Source organism: Heliangelus exortis, chromosome 7 (assembly GCF_036169615.1).
Source record: "Heliangelus exortis chromosome 7, bHelExo1.hap1, whole genome shotgun sequence".
Lineage (NCBI taxonomy): Eukaryota > Metazoa > Chordata > Aves > Apodiformes > Trochilidae > Heliangelus > Heliangelus exortis.
Window position 1 is genome coordinate 18,627,169 of NC_092428.1, and position 22,301 is coordinate 18,649,469.

Below are 22,301 nucleotides of genomic sequence, written 5' to 3' on the forward strand. Positions count from 1 at the left end.
CCAATGCCTTCACTACAAACATTGCTGACTTTACACATGAAAGATGTCCTCTGGCGGCTGATGAGCTCTGACACACTCAGTGAGATGTGACCTGCTGTGTCAGATCTCTGCCACTCTGCTGTCAGTGACTTCGTGCTGCACTAGGGACTGCCTCATCAGACGTGACATGACATGAGATGACCACAGGGAATGGCAAACTTAAAAGGAGAGCTTCCAGGCCCCTCCAGGGCGTTCAGACAGGAAACTGGTATTTTGCCACCAGGCTAGCATGTGCCCACATCACTACCCAGAACATGGGTGATGACAGGCAGCAGAGAAGCTGCCTTTTGGTGCATAAACCTCCACCTGCCATACCTGACCAGGCCAGCAGTTCCAAGAGCTTCAGAAAGATCTTCCTTCAGCTTCAGCTCTGGGACACGAGGAGCAGGAAGAATAGTGTCATTGTCAGCATGGAAATGCCATGATTTTTACCATGAATTTTGAGGGAAAAGAGGAGAAGTTTTCACTTACTCTGTTTTAAACAGCAGGCTGCTAAAGAGCATTAGCAATTATTTCCTCTAGCCATTTATGAAGGTATCACATGTAAAACTTTGTATATTCCACTTGTAGAAGGAAATTGATGTTGTACTGCAGTAAATATTGGAGGTTTCATAGCTCCTTCTTCAGTATTCACTACTACAGGTTGGACAGAGGGGCCTTTACAGATCACTTCAAAAGGAAAGTTGAGATCAGCTGGTCTCGGCTCTCTGATACTCTCCAGATTTTAACGTTTTATCAGCAGGGGGTTCCCAGCAGGTGACCCTTGCCTTTGGATTTCATCTCCCCTGTTGTTTTTATGATGCCTGATTTTTGTTGACCTTGCAGGTCAACAGGTTAAGAGGCCTGTATTTTAAAGGGAGACAAGGGAAATAAGTTCTTCTATGATGAGGTTTTACAGCACTATTTTAACTGATGTTAAAACTGTGTTTTGGTCCTGTTTTGAGTATATTTGGACACATAGGAGCAGGGACCACAGAAGCTGAGTTTGAAGTACATGGCTGTGAGAGTATGCCCAGCATTCTGCTGAAAGCTCAAGACTCTGGCCAGCTTAGGGACCCCTGTCAGGTTCAGATGCTGGGCACAGATAGGAAGCTATTAGGCCAACTCTAAACTAACAGTAAGATGAGGTCCCAGCTTTCAGTTCATGATAACTGTATTTTAGCTAGTGCTCAGGCTTTTACCACTGTGTGCAACTATTTGGCAGGAAGTGTTCATGTTTATTGCAGTCATCTGACATCTGATCCAATGATCGTGTAAGTCAATGGAAAGTTTCATTCTGCTGATGCCTATGGAATTTAGATCCAATGCTGTCTCTTGCAATGATTAACTCATGCTGGTTGTCAAAACTAGTAGTTTCTTTAGATGGCAAAAGGTATATAATTAACTGAAGAGAAAATACACACCCTAATTTAAAGCAACTGGCAAAACTACCATCTCCAAGCATGTTAATACACTGAAATTAGGTAATCTTATGTGCCGTAGTATTAGAGTATCAGAGACAAAGTGGTGTGAAGCAAATGGTGCACCTAAACTCATGGACACTTGAAACTTCCTTTGGGTGAAAACACTTCACATATGAGGCTTACTTTTCTTTTCTTCTGAGCAGCTTTGACCTCATGGTTTGAATATGTGGGTAGTGCTGGCTTCTGAAACCCAGGCTGACGTTGGACTTGCCCCCACTAAGTTGTCTAACATGTCCAAGACATGCTCTGTGGCCATGTTTCCCCATATATATTATAATTTACCTTTCTGCTACTAGAAATACCGATATCTGACAGCCTCACTGTTTACCTTTTATCTGAAAGCAGAATTTCTGAAACAGCAGTGCATGTTTGCAGTGTATTTTACCATATTTTTAGTATATTTTTGTTCCTCATATCAGATATTATTTTCACAGCCTAGCATTAATTAATCCATAAAACCAGGTGATGGAGCACGAGGCCAATACCGTATCATAAGTCCTAGAGTACAGAAAAAGGATGTATTATTCTGGAAGTGTAGTTTTCTCCTGCTTGCAAAATGGTGAAGCCCCATGTGAACACTGGCTAGGATGACCCTTCTGGCACCACAGAGTCCTTCAAGCGGGCCCATGAAACCCGATGCTTAAAGGGGAAAGGAATAAAAAGAACTCAAGAGAGGGGGAAGCCCATTAAACCATTTCTGTGAGCCCAGCAAATCATTTTCTGGAAATCCATCAAGCTATTAGTGTGAGGTAGGGGGAGAAGTTTGGGGAAAAATGGCTCTCTGCATGCCATGGAGAGAAATAGCAGGTGTCCCCCTTAGAGGTAACCATCTCCTGAACTGTCCTTTGCACAGCTCTAGATGAATTATTTATTAAAGAACAAGAGAGAATGTTTTCATTAAGGGAAAACGAGGCAGAAAAGATAATAATTTTTACTATGTTAAGCATCTCAAGTAAGTCCCAATTTTTCAAAACTGCTAACAGTGTTATCATATACTAAGAGATTAGAAAATGAGCAGCAAGAGCAATCTTTGGTCCTCTTTGTTTTGTTGCATTGTATGTTAAATGTTAACTCTTGTTTAAAATGTTTATTACAATTAACAGGTTTCAACATGAGCAAGTTCAGAATCAGCCTAATAATTCCTTCTTTGCTACAAGGAGTAGGTTTTGAAAACTAGTAGTAATTTTTAAAAATCTTGTAATGCTTTTAAGTGACATTCTTCTTGTACTAACTGGTTTTAGAAAAATTCCCAAAATGTGCATCCTTTGCTATAAAAAGCCATTTAGTTGTGCTTAGACCATTCAATGGAGGAGTCCCAATGTTCATAAGCATTGTTAGTCTGTCCACTAGTAATAAAAAAATAAATAATGGGTACAAACCAATACATTCCACTTTCTCATCTTTGCTGTTGCCAAGAAAAACTCTTCCTTCCAGTTTGCATAACACAAGGCCAAACATGTGAAAAATTAGACCTCTCTAACAAGCATCAATTCACCAGCTGGTGTTCCAATTTCTTTAGGACTATATGATTCTGGCAGAGCTGCCAGATCAGTTGTATTGTTTTAGATTTACCTTCTGGGTGTTTCAGTAAGAATGGATGGGCTGTAAATTGCATCATAGCTGAGTATGCCTGGTTTTTAGAAAGCTGTTGTTATAAGTGACCTATATTTATGACTTATTTACTTATTTGTTTATCACACTGTAGGAGCACCAAACATGTGCTGTGCAACCTCACTGTGCAAGATACTACACACATTTGTTTAAACTGTGGGCTCTGCCACAGTGACACAATAATCTGATTGTTGGAGAGGAAGCCAAATCTTAAATCAACATTGTATGTTTTGAAGATTACATTTGGAGTTTCACAAAGAACAGGACATGAAATCATGAGAAGTGTGGGTTTTTTCCAAGGTTGGAGTATTTTTCACATAGGCCAGAGAAATGAAGCTGAACAGGATTTTTGCTGTTTCATGTCTAGGTTTTTCTGTTTGATTGGTTTGTTGTTGGTCTGTTGTTTTGGTTTGTTTATTTTTTTTTGTCAGGGGATGTGTGGGAATGGTCACATTTACTAACTGCTTACCTTCCTTCTAGATGGGATACACCCCTCTGCACGTCGGCTGCCACTACGGAAACATAAAAATTGTGAACTTCCTTCTGCAACATTCTGCAAAAGTTAATGCCAAAACGAAGGTGAGTTTTCCACTTTGGCCTCTCTTGTTCCTGCAGAGGTGGCTTCTGAGCCCTGCCTGCTGCAGCCTCTCCCTTTCCCTCTGCCTGCAGAACGGGTACACGCCGCTGCACCAGGCCGCGCAGCAGGGCCACACTCACATCATCAACGTTCTGCTCCAGCACGGCGCGGCGCCCAACGAGCTCACTGTGGTAAGTGCAGGGGCTGCACCCCGAGGCCCACGCTGCACAAAGCATTTGAGCTGTGGGAAATGTGGGAAAAAATGTGGTGGGAGAGGAAAAGAGCAGAGGAAGGCTATTCCCATCGCACCGCTTCCTCTGTGCGGCCGTCTCTCCCAAAGCTAGAACAGCAGACATCTGAAAATCTTTTCACTTTCTTCTCATTTCCGTGAAGAGCTAAAAACTTATGGCTGTAGAGTTCCAAAAAACTCCTTTCCATCGCCAACATGCAAATATTTATTTGACCTGTATTGTGCATTTTTCTACAGTTAATTACCAGTTTCTACACTCAGCCTTGCTAACATTCAACTTTTTTAAAAAATGTTTGAATTGCTAGAATGGAAACACTGCCCTGGCCATTGCTAAGCGACTTGGCTACATTTCAGTTGTTGACACATTGAAGGTGGTGACAGAAGAGACCATGACTACGATTGTAAGTACAGCTTAGTTCAGTAGTGAATGGAATAATTTTTTCTAAGCCAGTGTATTCAGCTTTGTTTAGTTACATGTCTACAGAGAATCCAGTTAAATTTCAACCCATTTCCTCTTAGCACGATAAAAAGTATACAAAGTTAAATATGAGCAATATATTTTTAAGGCAATACCTGTTATTAGGCTGTATGTAGGAAGAGTACCAACCAAGCAGAAAATGGACAGTGTAACTTAGAGGTCATAGCTGCCATGTTTTTCTGCAAATCTGATTTAGGACACAAACCACACAAACATAGGCTGGTTTGCAGTTAAAAAGAAGACATTCCTGCAGTCACCTGTACATAGAAGCTGCTTCTGACTTTTGAGAGGGTTTGCCAAATGACTGATACATAATGGTTGGTATTAGGCCTAAGAGAATCTATTCCAATCCAAAAAATGGTTGGAATTCACTTAAAAGATTGCATAGTTTCTTCTGCTTCTTAAGGCTGTCTTCTGCAAGCAGCCACCATCGGCTCCTGCAATCCCAGATACCTGTTCATGGACATACAGATGATGAACTCCAAATTGTCTTGTCTTGCATCCCAGAAAGACTTATTGCAGCATTAGCCAGGAGAGAATAAAGGTATTAGCAATGCTCAGATGCTCTCAGAAAAATGGTGATTCATAGAATCAAAAATATTTCTCAGAAAGGTACTTTGTTTATTCCTGTTTTGCCAAATTGCTCTATGAAACAAAAAGGTATGTGAGGCAAGGAGCCTCCAATGTACCCCCATGATAGAAAAACCAAAATTGGGTTCTAAGAACATAAATTCAGAGCATTGGCTCCAAATTTGCTTTTTCCTTTCTGCAGCATTTTCTTCTGATTAAAAATAATAAAAAAAAAGAAGTATGTGTACATAAGTATTTTTAGACCTACCAGAGATGGAAAACACTTACTGTGTGTTCATATTTTGTCATCACCCATTTGTGTGGTCTATCAGTGCAAGCAGGTGGCTGCAACATGATGAGCATTTGGGATGACGAGCAGATTTTAGCTCTGCTACTGCATCTGCCTTTTCTCTCTGTGACTTTCTGGGCTGTGGTCTATAATTCAGGAGCTTACAGAAAATCCACCTAGAATTTTTTTTCACAGCTTCCCTCATGGTTTTCTCAGAAACACATTTACCTAGAAAGTTTCCAAAATAGTTTTCCACAACCTGAAATATTTGGTGGAGAAGATTATGTGGGGTAGCATAAACTTGAATGATTGGCTGGTATACAACTACGTAGCTGCAGGAAAAATAAAGCCACATATTTATGCTAAGAACTCCCAATATCACAAAGGCATTCTCAGCCAAGTACCTGGAGGAGTTATGCTCTACAGATGAAGAAGAGTAGAGAGAGGGTGGGTCAGGCTGTGAATTGTATTAGAAGATATGTTAGATGCTGAAAGGTCTATGCTATCCCAAATATCTACTCTCAAGAGAAGTCTAGAAACAACTTCCATTAAAATCAGAATATGCTGCTTATCAGTCACAAGTGTGTAATTGTCAGACTTTGGGAGTGAAATATGAAAAACATGAAATATGATTTACAAAAGAGGGTCTTAAAAAAACTCAGTTTGACTGTTGAGACTTACTTTTTGAAGCTTGTGGCTAAACAAATCCCAAAGGTAAATTTAATGAAAACAGAGATGGACACAGCTAATTGTACTACAATTTAGACTCAAACACCAATAAAAAAAATCCAGTAATGCCTGACAAAAAAATGTCCTGTGATTTTGTTATTTTAACAGTAATGTGTTAAAAAGCTTTGCAAATAATTCCCACAAAATGAAACAAGTGTGAGGACTTATGTAAGTTTTTTAATGTTTGAGCATGCAGGAGCTTTTCTGCCTATATGAAGACATGGCAGCAGCCCAAGAAACATGAACTGCCAAATAAGTATTTATGAGGCCAGGGAAAAACTGTAATATTTTTAAATAAATGGAAATGGAAAAGCTGTTTTGTCCTCTTGGACTTCCTAATGATTTTGTATTGGTACATGAAGAAAGAGAAGTAATGGTGACTAAAATTAATATACTATAAAAACCCAGTAAAGACGGGAGTGATATTTTTGGGGATTGTTTGTTTTGTTTGGGGTTTTTTTTTTTTGGTTTGTTTTTGGGTTTTGTTTGCTTGTTTGTTTTGTTTTGTTTTGTTTGTTTAAATTTACAGCACTCCTTGACTGGTAACTCTGCAGGGTCTCCTGCATGACCTAAAACTTTACCAGTGCTTGTTGTAGTGTCCCCCAGCTGGGAGTGAAGTGTGCATGTGTGTGTGTGTCATTCAAGCAACATATTTCAGGCATTCATAACTTTTTTTTTTCTGCTTCTAATTTTTTTTTAATTGGTCTTTGAGTCTGAATCAATATGAACATCAGTATTAAAATCAACCAACCACTCCTGAGTGTTTTTCATGCACAAACTCTTTAAGGGGTATCATTTAGTGGGCATGTGGTTACAATTGTTCTCATTTGTGGGAAAAGCACACAATTCATGCTCAGGTGCCTCTGAAACAATTCACACAGATTGAACCTGCTCCCAAATGGCAGCTTCTTTCTAATGAAAAAGCAGAAATACCTCCCTCAGAAAGTTTAGTTTAGAGATTATATGTTCCTGCCCAAAACATAGAGGGCTATTTAAAGAGTTCTTATTAAAAAACCCTTGACATGAAACTCTTCTCAGTGTACTTGTTTCTTCTTTTGGTATCACCATCTTCTAGGCTTTCAGCATATGCTTTTTCTGCTGTGAAAATTCACATACAGTTTAAATCACACATATACTATTGCCTCTTTCTGTATTATTTCATAGTTTTTTAATGTATAGTTCGATGCCTCCATAAGAAGGAGAGTGAATAAGCTAAAAAAACACCTAAATCCTGTTTTCCTAACTGCGGATAAAATTTGTCCTACCTTGCATTCATTTCATTTTAAAATAACTATAAGAAAAATCATACCTGCACTCTGAAATAATTTTTTTTGTTTGCCAGACTGTTACAGAAAAGCACAAAATGAATGTACCAGAAACCATGAATGAAGTTCTTGACATGTCTGATGATGAAGGTACTAAACAGAAAACCTTGCTTATTTTTCAGTCTTCCATTGTTTTGAAATATTTTTGTTGGGGTTTTTGTTTGTTTGTTTGTTTTAAAAGCTAAAAAGAAAACAGTATTAGTTGGTCTTAGCACATTTGTTATTATTTTACAATGGTTTGTTGACACATTGATAGTCTATGCTTTTATTTAATTATTTTGTTTATTTCAATCATGCAGTTCGTAAAGCCAATGCCCCTGAAATACTCAGTGATGCTGAATATTTGTCAGATGTTGAAGAAGGTATTTGTGCATCTTTGTACTGCAGTGATTTTTAACTTAAGTTTCTTCTTTTTATTCAATGTATCTGAAAATTAATCCTTTCAGATAATGTTCTTATCCCACTAACAACTTCTGCTTTCCAATTAAGAATGCTTTCAAAAATTCTTTGAGCTACTGATGATAATTCTCTAATTTTTTTCTGAATCTTTTACTCTAATTTTTTAATCAAATTACCTCTGGTTTCCTGGAATACTCCTTTTCTTGTTTCTGCTTCTAAAAAGTGAAGAATTGCTTTATTATTGGAACTGAAAAATTAAATATCGGGGGAAAAGATCAAATATCAAAACCTTTTGGAAGAAATAACTGATATTGAAAGTAAACAGTGAGATGAAATAATTTTTTGTTGTTATTTTAAATTCTGACGTGGATTAGGTTCCAAAATGGTTGATTTACATTGGTAGTGGACTCAGCCTAGAAAGAACCGTTTTCAGGGTGGGGTTTGGCTTTTGTTTGTTTCTTTGATTTTTAAAAATACATACGATTTCAGTCATGATGTTTAGCAAAGCCACATCAGAATACTTTTGTCCCGAATAAAGAAGATGGTGTATCAGCTGAAACATACTGGTGTTGTTAGTATTAAGGAAGTACTTTATAGCTGAGGTTTCATCTTTATCAACCTGAAATCTGTGAGAGTGCCAATAAAGCCCTCTGTTTCCAGTGCCTCTTTGAAGTGTCCTGAGCTATTTGCAATAGCCACCTGCTCATCCCAGTTCTCTTTGGCACTGGGCAGGCTTGACAAGGCTTGTGTGGTCCCCAAGTATTTAAAACTCCTTTGGGAACTGCTTCCCTCCCTTATACCAGCATCCCCTGTTAGGTCAGACTTTTCCTGGTTTGGGTGTACGGGAGTCTGTGCAAGTTTCACCAGCAACTGCAGGCCATGGAGGGATATGGAGGGTTTAGGTTCCCAAGTGACATTCAGAAAGAGGAAGGTCTTGGGTTGAAGAAAAGGATAAGAGTGTCCTGAAGGCTTTTGTGTGTTTGTGTGTGTTCCAATTCACTTGCATTAGAGCTGCAGTTTTTCTTCTCTAGCAGGAAAAGAAGTGACAGGTTAAATTTTCTCAGGCTTTTTTAGTTAATCTTTCTTTTTCTTCCCTCTTGATAAATTTGCTTGTAATTTTTATAGCATTTAAGCAGTAAGGTGTAAAAGCTATTCAGCTATGTTCATTGTGTGCAGCTCTTGTTTAATTCATGCATTGAGGCTTTTAGTTTGTTTTCAGTTTGTCATTATGTTCCCCTTGCTGCAGTTCCAAGTGGACAGTGCTCTTACTTGACACCTGTGTTTTACAAATAACTCTCTTAGGCTGCTGTACTGCTCAAAATACTGTATTGTTTTAATGGACTGGAACACTGATGCATAACAGTGTTGGTTGATAGAGCAGTAGCTATTGCCATATCCCTCTGCACAGCCCAGGGCAAGGAACAGAGAAATACTCCTATATGGCATCTGATTATTTGAACCAAGGATGTAAAATGTGTCTTTATATATACAGGTTAATTTGTTATGGCCAAATGCAAAGCCTACAGGAGTGTGTGAGATCTGCAAAAGGTTTTTATAGTCAGTTTAACAAAAAAAAAAGTAATACGACTGATTCCCTGTGTAGAGACTGCTCTGCACCCATGTTGTTACTAGGGGAACTAAAAGACTTGTTTATGCAAAACAGGGTCATTTTCAAACCTACCACTGAAAGGAAGCTGACAAATCACCTGATAGGTATTTTATAAATCTATGCTGAAGCATTCCAGTGTGCAAGGCACGCAATGAATTACAGGCTTTGAGGTAATAACCACTGGTCTGTTGTCTTTCCTGACTTGCACATCTGTAAAGGCAAAATACCAGTGCTCATCCCCACAACTCCTCAGTGCTGATAAGGTATTTACATGCAGTGCATTGCCTTCTACCTGTACAAATAAATATGTTCAAGGCAATAGTAAATTTGGACAAATCTCATAGCCACGTTGCTGATTTCCATTAACTGGGAGATGAGCACAAATTTACCGAAATCCAAGGTATCCCTCACTTGGTTAATGTTCATGTCATCAGTCAAAATTCTTCTGTGAGAGAAACTGGTTCAATGATTTCTCTCTATCCCACAATCCTCAAGGTTCCTCTCATAAGAAAAATGGAAGGCTTAGAAAGTAGTCTAAGAGCTCAGACAAAGGTCAGGAAACTGTTTCCTTGTGTTTATGTCTCGCTGTGCCCACTATATAAGTATTTACATGGGAATTGTGAATTTGTGTGATTTCTCTTCCTTGCCAGCACAGTTTGGTTTGGAGTCAGAGTGGCTGAGAGGAGATCTTTTCCTAGTCAACTCTGGCAATTCTGCCCCAATGAGGTTAGGTGTAGGAAATTGCTACAGTCCATGGAAAAAAAAGAAAAGAAAAAAAAAAAAGGAAAAAAGAAAAAAAAAAGTGAAAATTATTCTTTAGGCTCATCTTTGTACATAGCGGAAAGTTGGTAGAAGAATGTAGAGCAATTCTGATGCACACTAAACATGTGATCTGCTTTTATTTTTAAAGAGTTTGCAAATCTTATAAATGTGCAACCTCAGACTACAGGAACCAGGTCTTTCCTCTTACCATCTCCAAATGTGAATTTGCACCTCACACCCTGTGCAGCTGCTTGGAGTCCCAGTGGTGTGTCCCATGGCCACGGGGCTGGTTGGGGAGCCAGGAATCAGCTGAGCTGAAGCATAACCCGAGTTATCTGCAGGAGGCCTGGAGGGAACCTCCACAGATGCTCAGCCGAGTGCAAGAGCTCTGAACCGGGGGAGAAAGCTGAAGCCCTGCTGGGACTGGCACAGCCCAGCAATGAGCTCTGTCACAAGAGCCTCCCCCAAACCTGCTGTGGCTGTCCCAGAGGCACAGGGACAGCAGGCAGTAGAAGCTGATACAAAGAGGGGTGAGACTCTATGAACAATAGAGAGAAAGAAAAAAAATCCAAACTAAAATACAGGTCAGGTGTTGAGGATTTAGACTTCTATTGTCAAGAAACGCTTATAGTTGATTTTTTTTTTTTTAACTTGGTTTCCAGTAGATAACAAACTTTTGGGTGTAAATAAGGACACTGTTTTAAGCTCATTTAATGGAGATCCCTCTTAGTAGGGGTAAGTATCATGCTAATGAATCCCTGGCAGATTAGACAGATGTCCTAGCAGGACATGAGTGCATGCAGCCTGATCCCTGAGTAGATGCTGAGGTACAGCGGTCTAAGTGCATTTCAGACAAGTCTGGGCATCCCCTTGGATGAAAGTGTTATTGACCATTTTAGGAGGGGTTGGTTGGCTATATTTTTATGTTCAGAGTTTTCTGAGTTTCTTTGTTTCCATAAAATTTTACAGATTCATAAAAGTTTCAGTGGTTTGGTATTGGCTTTTCTTCAAACTTGTACGAAACCAAAACCTTGGCTACAGCTAGAAGCATTGTGGTCTTCCCTGTGGCTGTATCTCTTCTGCCATCAGGCAGCTCCAGACAGGCTGTGACAAGGGAGTGGTGAAAGCTTTGGGGATCTTTAGCAAAACCAGTGCCTATGTGGATCCCAGTCTATGATTAAATTTTGTTTGGGACTTTCCCAATGCACCCAATGTCTTACCTTCTGCTGCCAGACAGCTTGTATTTCTCACTGGCCTCAAAATAAAGAGCACCTACCTTGCACTTCTGGAATTCCTAGCTGTAGGAGACATGTTGAGGGACCCAGAAAAATGGGAAAACATGGGAAATGGTGGCAAAGGTGATGAGAGGTATAGAAAAGCTTCTGGGGGAGAAAAGAGTAAATTGAGAGTAAAAGAGTAAATCTGCATATCCCAGAAAAAAAAAGCTGAGTGAGGGACAGGATAGAATGTATGAAATAAAGAGGGACAAAGAGAGCAGTACTGCTTTCTTCCTCTCCAAAGGTAAAAGCACAGGGGGTATCAGTGAAAACAGCTTGAGGAAGAACCAGCTTAAATTAAAAGGGCTACTCTTCCTGCAACAGGTATTGAATCGTGTGACCCCTTAGCACACACATCTTTGGTGTGGCAAATTCAAAAAGTTTACGCAAGTTCAAAATGAAGTTGGCCAAATTTAAGAGAGAGGGGGAAAAAATACTTGTTTGTGACTATACCAACTTCTTGAGGCTTTAGAAAATGCATGCTTAGGTCACTGCCAGCTATAAAAATGTTCTGGCGGACTTCCACTGTTTCATGTTCTTATAGTCTTCTATGAAGTGTGTCTGCTGTTGGAGACAGGGTTTAACAGGGCTGACAGAAGCTTGCTCTGACCCACTGCTGCTATTCTTTCCTGAATTTTACACCGTTTCCTACACTTGTGGTAGCTATGTTTGCCCACTGTTAATGAGGATGTCATCTTTTTTCAACACATAACATACTATGACAGGAAGGATGGCAATTCCAGCAAAGCAATGCAGTATTCTTTCTTTGGTGGTTTTTCCTTAGTGTATTACTTGTTGGGCATTTCTCTATTCTGAGATAAATTTTGACCATTTTTTCATGGGACATTTCTCTGCAGGAATACTGTGTACTGTGAGCAAACACTGTTCCTTACCTGAAACGCAAAGGATTAGGCTGTGGCAGCTAATTAAACAGAGCGGGATTGCTGAAACGCGCACCACCCATTTTTCTCCAGCCTCCCACGATCACAAAACAATGTCTGGAATTCTTTGAAATTACCACTCCTAGATGCAGCTTTTCCTTTGATGAGAGCATTTCATCAGAGTAATCCTGCTCTGGCTGGATTAGCTGCAGAGCAGGATAACATCTAATGTATTTTGTAGCTCAACTGGAATAGCTTTTTATCATTCTCCACCTTGATTTGACATACGACTCTGCTGAAGAAAATGCCTCTTCTGTTCCTTACAGAGGGGCAGCGCTCGTCTGAAGGAACTGTAAGGGACAGTTTCCAAATGAGTTTCCAAACTACCAGTCCAGTTGGTAGTCCTTGAAGTTGCCCGTATCTGACCCTCTCTGGGCCGCTTCGCCACCTCCCGAGCTCCAGTCCTTTTTTTCCCAACCAGGTCCTGAACTTTCTCTCTGGACATAAGCAGCCCAGGACAGGGAGTGGAGGCAGCACCCAGACGCCACCGTTGGCACCGGGGTAGCAGCTGGGGCTCCCGCTGCGCCTGTCCCCCCCCGTCCCGCCGGTCCTCGGGGGTGGCCGCGGGGCTGGGGGAGGTGCCCGGCCCCATCCCAGGCGGGGGCGGGCGGAGCTCAGCGCTTTCCCCCAAGCCCCGGACTCCAGGCTCAGCCCCGGTATCAAGTTACAGAAAAACTACACCCTCGCAGCACCCCTATTTACATACAAATAACTGGAGTGCCTGCATTTATGTCACCATTCAAGAGGCTTGCCAAGGGAGGCTGTAATCCAATCAGCAGAAGCTTTAAAAGGATGTCTGCAGAGTGATTAAAAGGGGATTTTTAGTTTTGTTTTGTTGGTTTTTTTCTTTTTCGTTTTTTACAAAAAAGCTGTAGTCATCATTTTTCATTTTGTTTCAAATTTGCAAAGAAGTTTGAGCTGAGTTGAAAGGACAAAGATGCACATGTCCTAAAATACATACGAAGAGATCAAGATGTTAAGAAGATCTCAGTTGTTGTGTGGAAAGCGAATATGACCCACAGGGATTAGTTTGCTTGTGCTGGTTTGGAGATTAACTCTAAATCACTGCTTAAGGACTAATAGGACTAATAGGAATTCTTGGAAACATCAGGGAAAAAATTCTTATAGACCAGACTGGTGAAAATGGCTTTCCAAAACAGTAAGACTTTTTCAAGTTTAACTTCATATATAATGTTTCTGTTTCTGGTTTTCTGAATGCTTTCTGGTATACTATAAGCAATTTAGCTTCTAAACTGTTACTTAAAAATACTGGTTGTTGCTGGGCTAAGGAGAAAGTTGGTCTCTTTGTTTGCCGTTTGCAAAGCAGTAGCTGAAGGGGTATTTTTAGAATTGATTATTAGTGTAAACCCAGAGCTCGCCTGTGGTTTCCTGAGTTAAGTGTATGGAAACTAGTCTAAACTCCTTAAATGAAAGTGGGAAACGTATAGCTGGGGTTGCGGACTCACTTGCTTTCCAGGTCACGCTGTTAAACTTATCTGTTGTGAAACTTTACACACCTAAAATGGGTTCACAACAAGGAGGCAAGCGTGAATGAAGGCAAGGCATGAGCTTACGGGGAGCTGAGGGAACGGGGGGGGTGGGGCGGGGGGAAAGAGGAAAAAATCCTACAACCGCAAAAAGCATATTTTGGACTTGCTCTGTCAATGCAGGAATGTAGTTTTGCATGATGTAATGGTATGCAAATTGCTCCCAGCGAGGGTGAGCTGCTCCGTTAACCCTTTGCGGCATCTGCCCTCTCTCCGAGGATTTAACTTTCCGTCTTTTCACGTTTTTCTAAAAAAACCCAAACAACTAATCATCTGCTTCTCTGTCGGTGTCTTCTTATCCCACGTCTTGCGTTTCCCGGGGGTTCACCGCGGTCTCGGGTGGGCCCCGCTGCCGGCCCCCGGCGCCAGGCTTTGTCCTGCTCCCAGGGCTGGGGCTCCGGCAGCGCTTCCCGCCCCCGCCGCCTGGGCGCGAAGGGGCTTCCCGAAGCGCGGGCATTCGGGAAATCAACCTGGGAGCGTGAAGCAGTGCATGAAAAAAACCCCACAAATATTATATTAAAAAAAAACAAACAAATAAACAAACCAAGCGTCTGCAAAAGTTTTTGAGAAATACCTGGGAGTAAGGCGGGCCTCTTCTGTTTCTTAGCGTCCATTCAAGCTTGCTGCTCCTTTCAGTACTGGTGGACTACCAGGCTCTCTCTCACAACCAAGTATTATTGTTTTGTTTTGTTTTGTTTTTCATACAGAATAGCCTAACTTTAGGTTTTCAGCTCGGGCTTTTTGGTAAGGAAAGCAAAAGAGAGTGCACTGGTACAAAGTACAGAAGCTTTTAGCTTGCTTAAATGATTGGGCAAAAGTCACCCTTCATATAACTTTATTAGATTTACGTCAAGGTGGACTTTTGCTTCTTATATTTGCCCCCTGTAAAATAATTTTCTCAGGCACATTCAGAGGCTGGAAAGTTGATGCCCTACGTTTAAAGAGCCTCAGGGAAAGTGGGGGTGTCGGGATTGATTCCTTATTGGCACACAGAGGAGGGCGTTATGACTTACTAAGCACACAAACATTCACAATACTCGTAGGCTCTGATTTCAGCCTGGCTTTTGTACTGGCAGGTGAGGATGCAATGACAGGTGATACGGACAAGTACCTCGGACCCCAGGATCTGAAAGAGTTGGGAGATGATTCTTTGCCAGCTGAAGGATACATGGGCTTCAGCCTGGGAGCCCGCTCCGCCAGGTATTGTATTTCCCGTTTCTTGTGTTTGCGTGCTACCACAGCTACAAGTTTCTTTACAAACCAAGGGTGCTTTTTTACACAAAGCTGGCGTCTGTTTCGAAACGAAGTAGAGGGGGTGTATTTCCGTGTTATGATAATTTCCTGCCTTTAAAGCGTATGTTCATTGCAGTTTTGTTTCATATTCTTTATTCATGTTGGCTTCTTATGGCAATGATACAGAAAATGAACCATTCACTTTTTCTGGTATCTGCTCATGCTGTGGACATCTTCAAGGCACCTCTTTGCTGCCACTTTGCAACTGGTTTAAAAACTGACCTAGAACAGCCAGCCAAACCCAGTTTCTTTTCACTGCTGCTGGCCAGATTGATAATCACATTAGAGTATTCCTTAATGGACAGTTTTAGCTGAAGATTGTAAATGCCAGAAAAACTGAATGACAATCACTTTGCTGTTTTAGTGCTTTTATTTTTGTAAAGGTGCTAGTCAGTATTCCAACCGAGATCACTAATACTGAAAAAAAAAATGCTCCTAAAACTAAAAAAGAAGGTGTACCCTAAAATTATTGCAGGGTTTCATTTGACAGGGAGCAGCTTATGTGCTACAGTGAACAGGCCAAAATTTCTTTGAACCTTATAAAATGCTCTAAACAATTTAATATCTAACTAATGTTGATTTCAACTCTGGTATTTCTAGATCAACGTTTTAGATTTCGTTTTTGAATCTTGTTAAAGCCTGCACTGTGCATTGCACAAAACAATTAAAGCTGTATGAGCAGAGATTACTCCCATAGCTGTGGATTTGCAGAGTATTTACTGACAGTTGAGTCGTCCTGAAGCTAATAATTAACCCTTATAAGCTGGAGCCCTGAGGACTTTTTCCTATGCTGTAGTTTAAAGATCTGTTTTTTAAAAAGAGTTCATTGTCTGACAAGTGAATGGGAACTCCCGTAAGGTAAAGTTTAGATGTCTGCCTTTCAGTCTTGTTTGTTATGGTCATATTAGAAAGTCAGGTATGCAGTGCAAAATGGCAAATTTTTAGTAGTGCCCAACCACGTTTTGCTTCATTTACAATTTTTGTGTAAGTTAATAAGTATTTATGTGATACTGTATTCACAAAGAATGCCAAAATGCATTTGAATAATCCATTAGCTAGAAATTCAGCAGAAGAGATCTAAAGGAAGAATCTTTTGTCTTTGTGAGCTTAATTAGCCAAGCTGAAAGCTGACATGCTGCTTTTAAACACAGGTTGGCACAAGCAGGGTCATTGTACAGCACTATCTGGTGTGGCCAGGTCTGAAGTACTGTGGTGACAGTGGAGAGGGAGAGCACTGGTGTACAGAGCTGGGCACTGATTGACAGGACACCTTTTACTCATTAGAGTCCTCTTCCCTCACATGTCTAAATTCTCACTGAGCAGAATTTCACAGTCAAGATCTGTTAGGGAGATCTGAGGTCTCAACCTAATCTTTTATCTTTTCTTTGAGAGAAATCTGATATTCTCACGCTTCTGATTTTAGCAGTGCCATTACTATTTGTTGCTGCGTAACTCCATTTTTTTACATTGCACATGTTATGCTCAGAGAAGTCAAATACAGTGTTTTTCCTGCAAAATATTTTATTTAGCAAAAAGTATTCTGCATGTGTATCTTACTACTGATTCTGAGTGTAACATTAAGAAATAAACACATTAAATATATAAGCCATCCAGCCATAACATCTTGCTTTCCCGTCTGATTCTTTGCTTTCTATTTCTCCTGTTTCTTTTCCACCGTAAATTGCTTTAGTCCAAAAGTCAGGTAAGAAGGCATGGCATCGTGTTACATTTTTCTGCTGCTGCCATTGCTCATCACCATTTGGTTCAGCATTGGAAAGTGACATGCTTTTATTTTGGGGTGAGAGGGTGGGCTCAGCCTTAGAAAATACCCCTCTGTTGTAACAAATGTAACTTGATTTCTTTATGCCGTTTATCGTTTAAATGGCATAAATATGCTTAATATGTGTCTAGAGTGTGTAATTAAGATCCCAGTTCTGCTTCCAGCCCAAGGAGGAAAGTGTGCCAAGGGACTGGAAAAGTTCGATTAACAACTACAATATGCATGAAAGTTGTAGAGTTTGAGTCTAAAAAGTTCCTAGTTCAAAAGTGTAATGTGTTGTCGGATGTTGCTTTTTATTAATTCACATTTTTTATTACTTTATTTTTTGTCACGTAGCAAGCATGTCTAGGCCTGCAGCATGTTTTTAGCACATACCATAATGTATCTTCCAGGGTTAAGTGTAACACACTCCTACATTGATTCAATTGCAACACGTTCAGAGTGATCATCAGTATTTTTAAACAGTCTAACATGCACAAAATAATCCCCAAAGCTTTGGAATCTGTATTTAATATTCAGTAAGCAAATTTATTTTCTTTTTTCTGTCATTTCCAAATTATCGGTTTTTTCTAACTAACTAGGATGTTTATAATGAAGTCAGAAGTGGTTCAGCCACAAAGAGAATGATAACACATAAAATTTGCTCTTAGTTAAAACTGCTTCAGCAATCTGAGCCATATGGGCAGGCACTGTAACCTACCCACAGCTCCTCTGGAACTGCCCTCATGGGTCTCCTTTCAGGATTAGGGCGTGAAGACATTTATCAAATCATCTCAATACTTGAATACACTGTTCTGGATTTATTCTAAAGCCATGGCATTACTGCCAAAGCAGTAAAAATCTCTTGTGTTTTCGCTTATCTATATTGTCGGGAAGCAGATATTTAACTATAGTAAAATACTTAGGTTTCCATTTTCTTCCCATTGTATTTATTTCACAGATATGTATAATTTGCCTTCTTATTCTGTCCCTGGAAGTTGCATGTATTAATTTTTTTATTTTTATTTTTTGTTCATCTCATTGTCATCTGCACTTTCTATGATAAATGGTAAATACAACAGCCTCCGCTCCTTCAGTTCGGATAGGTCCTACACGCTGAACAGAAGTTCTTATGCCCGAGACAGCATGATGATTGAAGAACTGCTGGTACCAGCAAAGGATCAGGTATGTTCTGCTTCTCTGCCACCATGTGCTTTGTATTCCAGGGGATGACAATCTGCAGCCCCCAGCTGTGCTTGCAGAGATTATGGCTACTCTCTTAGCTATTGGAAAGGGAGAAGAAAGGATCTGAGAGAAAAAAATTGTGGGTTTAACACACTGTGGTTTCGATACTGCTAGAGACAGGGTGATGCAGTCCCAACCAAAAGAGTTTTTAAGGGAACAGTTATATTACTGAATATGAAGTTGCCCACACAGGTCAAGGGATGCATCTGTGAGCCTTTTTACCTGCATCCTTGGAGAGCTTTGGTAGGTGCCATCAATAGGTATTGCACTAAGCAGCCTTTGCTCTGTAGACAAAGTCTGCCCAGGGCTTATGTTCACTTGTTTTATCTGCATGGAGAGGACTCCAACTGCTCTCCTTGTTTTTCCACCCTTGGGAGTAATTTGGCCTTGTAAAGATTAGGTTTTTAAGCACTAACCAGTTGATGTATCTTCCAGACATTTGTGCAATGGCTAATAAAGCAAAAGCAGAATCATTTGACATGATTAGTGTGAGAAGTCTTTCTGAAAGCTAACGCTGGAGACAGTTGGGTGCTGTATGCTTTTTTTGTGAGTTCCTCAGCATTGTGCTTGGTAGACTTGCTTCAGGTTTTCAAATCTAACTGCTCAAGAGTTTGTTGATACATGGAAGCAAGAAATCTGCTTTGAAGTTGAATAAAAATTCAGTTAGAAATCTTTACTTGGGAATTAAAGAACTGTGGACTGGATCTGTTGTTTATGTCCTGGAATAGAGTAAAGTGGATTATAATGAAACAAAGATTTTCTGCTCCTGTTTTCACAGAGGTACCTCTCAGCAGTGGCAAGTATTCCTGCACAGGGGTCTGCTGATGTTGGAGGATGCTTTCATGGGGGAAAGGGTCCACAGAACAGGACTCAAGCATTTTGAGCCTTGATTTTATTACTCTGTAAAATCTTGTCGGGTATAAATTCTTCAGTTTTAGTACAGCTTTTGCACACAGTTTTGGCAACAATATGACAATGGCAGATTGGGTTCTCTCTTCAGCAATTGAATGTTTATTATTAGGTTGTTGTTCTCAGGTGAAATGCTGTAAACCTCCAATAACCTTAGTTTGCAACAGCCAGCCAGGGTGAGAACATTGCTAGTAGTAAGTTTGTTGCTTTTCTTTGTTTTTAAAGTCAGAAAATAAAATCTGCAGCTGCTGCCACTGGGAACAAGAAATTATATTCAGGGCTGAGAAACTAAAGTTACTTTGACACTTCCTGCTCCTAAGCCTTCGTTTAGTTTTTTTGGTATGATGGAAATTTCAGAGGAGAGGAAGGCTCTTAAGACTGAGAACATCATACATCATTTTATGATTCTGTCTGTTTTTGTGATTACCATCAAAGTAGATTGCATTGATTTAGCATCTGGGGTGGCATTTGATCAAATAAGAAGTACTGTGCTGAATAATTACTAAAGATCATTGTTCAGTGTGTGCACCATTAACCTGTTTTGTATTACAAAATGCCACTAGAAAAATAAGAATTACTTATCTGTACATGGAGGTTTTGCAATGGCACCACAGCATATACGGGAGCTCTACTTTAGGGTAAACTCTCCCCAAGATCACAGGGAGACTTGGGAGTCTTAGAAGAGTCGAATGAGGAAGGATTGAAACCAGCCTTTACTGAACCTGACTGCCAGCATGACACATGGAGTATTAGAGGAGAGTTTCTAAGAATTCCCCAAGAAGTTGAGATATTCTCTCCATTGTTTGTTTTTGGTGGTTTCCCCTGTGCAACAGGGAAGTCTGAGTCCAGGCCATACTGTGCCTCATAACCTGGTTGGAGCAAAGTTAAAATTTCTGTGTCCTGATGCATTACCATGGATGCAGCAGCTCAGACCAAATCTGAATGACTTTCTCCATGGAATAATTTACATCAGCCTCTGAGTTTAATCAGCCAAAGGCAGGATGAATCAGGCTGTCCGTTACATAGCAGCTTGCTGAATCTCTTGTCTGGATAAATTCATCTGGGAGGAAGCATAAATTCTTCTGTTTGGTGAACCCTGATATTACACAGCCTAGATACTGAGTTATGCAACCAGCAGGATCCTTGCCAGTGGGACCATCAGTGTTTTTATACATGCATTTCTATCTAGCAGTGCCACCCCCTTCAGCAATGCATGTTTAATTTTCCTTTCTCCAGGCAGGGAACACAGGATGAATTCTGTGATTTGATGTCACTAATGATGTAACATCTTCTGAACTGCTTCTATTGAAAGTTACACAGGAAGGTAGCTTTTTTTTTTTTTTTTTTTTTTTGCCTACCTGGAAAATCCAACACCTCAACACACTGTCAAAATGAGACCAACAGATGTGTGCTGCGTGTAAGATGCATGTGTCTGGCTGTTAGCTTTTCCTACTCTGTCTCTGCCACAGTTACCGGCTGCAGACTTTGTGCTTTTGCTGGCTATAAATATGTCCAAAAGATCTGTTTCTAGGGCACTTTGTCAGGGAGGAATGCATCACAAAATATAGTCACCTGATACACAGATGGTATCTCAGGCCACAGGAATAGACCAAGGAACCCTGTGCAAGCATTTTAGCAAACCTACAGCAACTTAGTGAACATGGTAGCACCTCTTTATCACAGAGTACTTTAGTGTAGTGGCATTTCCTTGGAAATTTTGTGACCCTACGTATAGTTTTCTGTGTTAGACTGCTGAAGGAACTTCAGCATTAATAACCTTAAAGCAACCCTGATCACAAGTTTACTTGCTGCTCTATGCATCCAGGCACGAGGTACATGCCTGGACCTCAGTGTAGTGACACTGTGGCTTTGCAGGCATTTGAATGACAAACACTAAATTGTTTTTTTCTTTTTAAGGCATTTCTTGTGTTTCTTTGTCCTATTTTTGATGATAATGTTAATCATTGAGCAAAGAATACATTTATTTTTGTTTATTTAAATCTGTACATCTTCTGAGATCAACTGCCTGAATCTTACACTGTTTGGTATCAAAAGTAATAACATACTCAGTATGAGCTCTTAAGAATTTAGGTCACTAGGTACAGAAGACATCCACAGTAATGGCTTTCCTGCCTGAACTGTGGGCTCCTCAGTGGTACATAGGAGAATTCCTAATGTTCCATTTGAAAGAGTTAAAAAACTCTTCATTAAACTAAATTGTGATACATTTTTCAAAATTGCACTAATTAAAGCTACTGCCATTGCTTAATTGCCATTGTTTTAATAACTTCATTTTTTCTTTAGTGTCTGATGGTGTATTTTGGTGTTCAATCTGTGCAAGTTTGCTCCTTATTGTTGTAGTCTGTGCTTGATCCATCAGGCGTCAAGTACGTATCTTACAGCAAAAAGTTAAATGAAAGGTAGGAAGAGAAGGAGATATTGGGACATGTGTCTCAGTGTTGGACAGACGATAGAGCAAAGTTGTACCTTGCAGATATTTTTATCAGTTGGCAGTAAAGGAGCTATTAAGGGTTTTTGGAAGGGAACCTGAGATGCTCACTTAAAATAAAAAAGATGACTAAAGAGAAAAGTTTTTTGGAAACCCCGGAGTGATAAGAAAGCTGCAGGATCTGCAGGATATAGCCAACAGCAGAACATTATCTACTTGCTTCCCTTGTGTAAGCTTCTCAACAGAAGTATTTGTGTTCATGGCAGAATCACAGAATCATCAGAGTTGGAAGGGACCTCTAGAGATCATCTATTCCAACTCTCCCAGTAAATCAGGATCACCTAGAGCACATTTCACAGGACTTCATCCAAGCAGGTCTTGAATATCTCCAGAGAAGGGGATTTCAAAACCGCCCTGGACAGCCTGTTCCAAGGCCTTGTCACCCTCAGTCAGACTTTGCCAGATTTACTGGTAATGCTGACAATTCCATGCAATATAATTCATTTGCACTACCTCTCTGTACCAATACATCTTTAAAATAGCTGGAAATAATACTTCTACACAGGGAACTTTTATTTACTTGGCTCAGGTTTGACTTGAACCTACAGAATTTGACTTGAAAACAGCCTATGAGGTTTTAGTCTTGACAGACCCTGTTCTCTCTAGATGTATTTGCCTTTAAGCAGAAAATGACCTACTTTCAGGAGACACATCTTTTAACACCATCTTGGGTGAGGATAGTGTGTATTGCATGGCAGCTTCTTGACTTAGTTTTATTGA

The 22,301-nt window shown here is 40.2% G+C and overlaps 1 protein-coding gene across 41 annotated transcripts in view; it reads left to right on the forward strand.

The window, feature by feature from the left end:
- The window catches only part of ANK3 (ankyrin 3), a 351,630-nt gene that overhangs the window by 264,452 nt on the left and 64,877 nt on the right, over positions 1 to 22,301 (forward strand). For 28 of the 41 annotated variants that reach the window (XM_071749152.1, XM_071749165.1, XM_071749160.1 and 25 more), the window contains 7 exons: positions 3,594 to 3,692; positions 3,783 to 3,881; positions 4,246 to 4,341; positions 7,349 to 7,421; positions 7,631 to 7,693; positions 14,943 to 15,066; positions 18,001 to 18,103. In XM_071749152.1, coding sequence (XP_071605253.1) covers positions 3,594 to 3,692; positions 3,783 to 3,881; positions 4,246 to 4,341; positions 7,349 to 7,421; positions 7,631 to 7,693; positions 14,943 to 15,066; positions 18,001 to 18,103 — 657 coding nt within the window. Of the gene's footprint in view, positions 1 to 3,593; positions 3,693 to 3,782; positions 3,882 to 4,245; positions 4,342 to 7,348; positions 7,422 to 7,630; positions 7,694 to 14,942; positions 15,067 to 16,849; positions 16,862 to 18,000; positions 18,104 to 22,301 lie in introns of all 41 variants that reach the window. The other 13 variants (XM_071749164.1, XM_071749176.1, XM_071749168.1 and 10 more) reach the window with 4 other exon arrangements.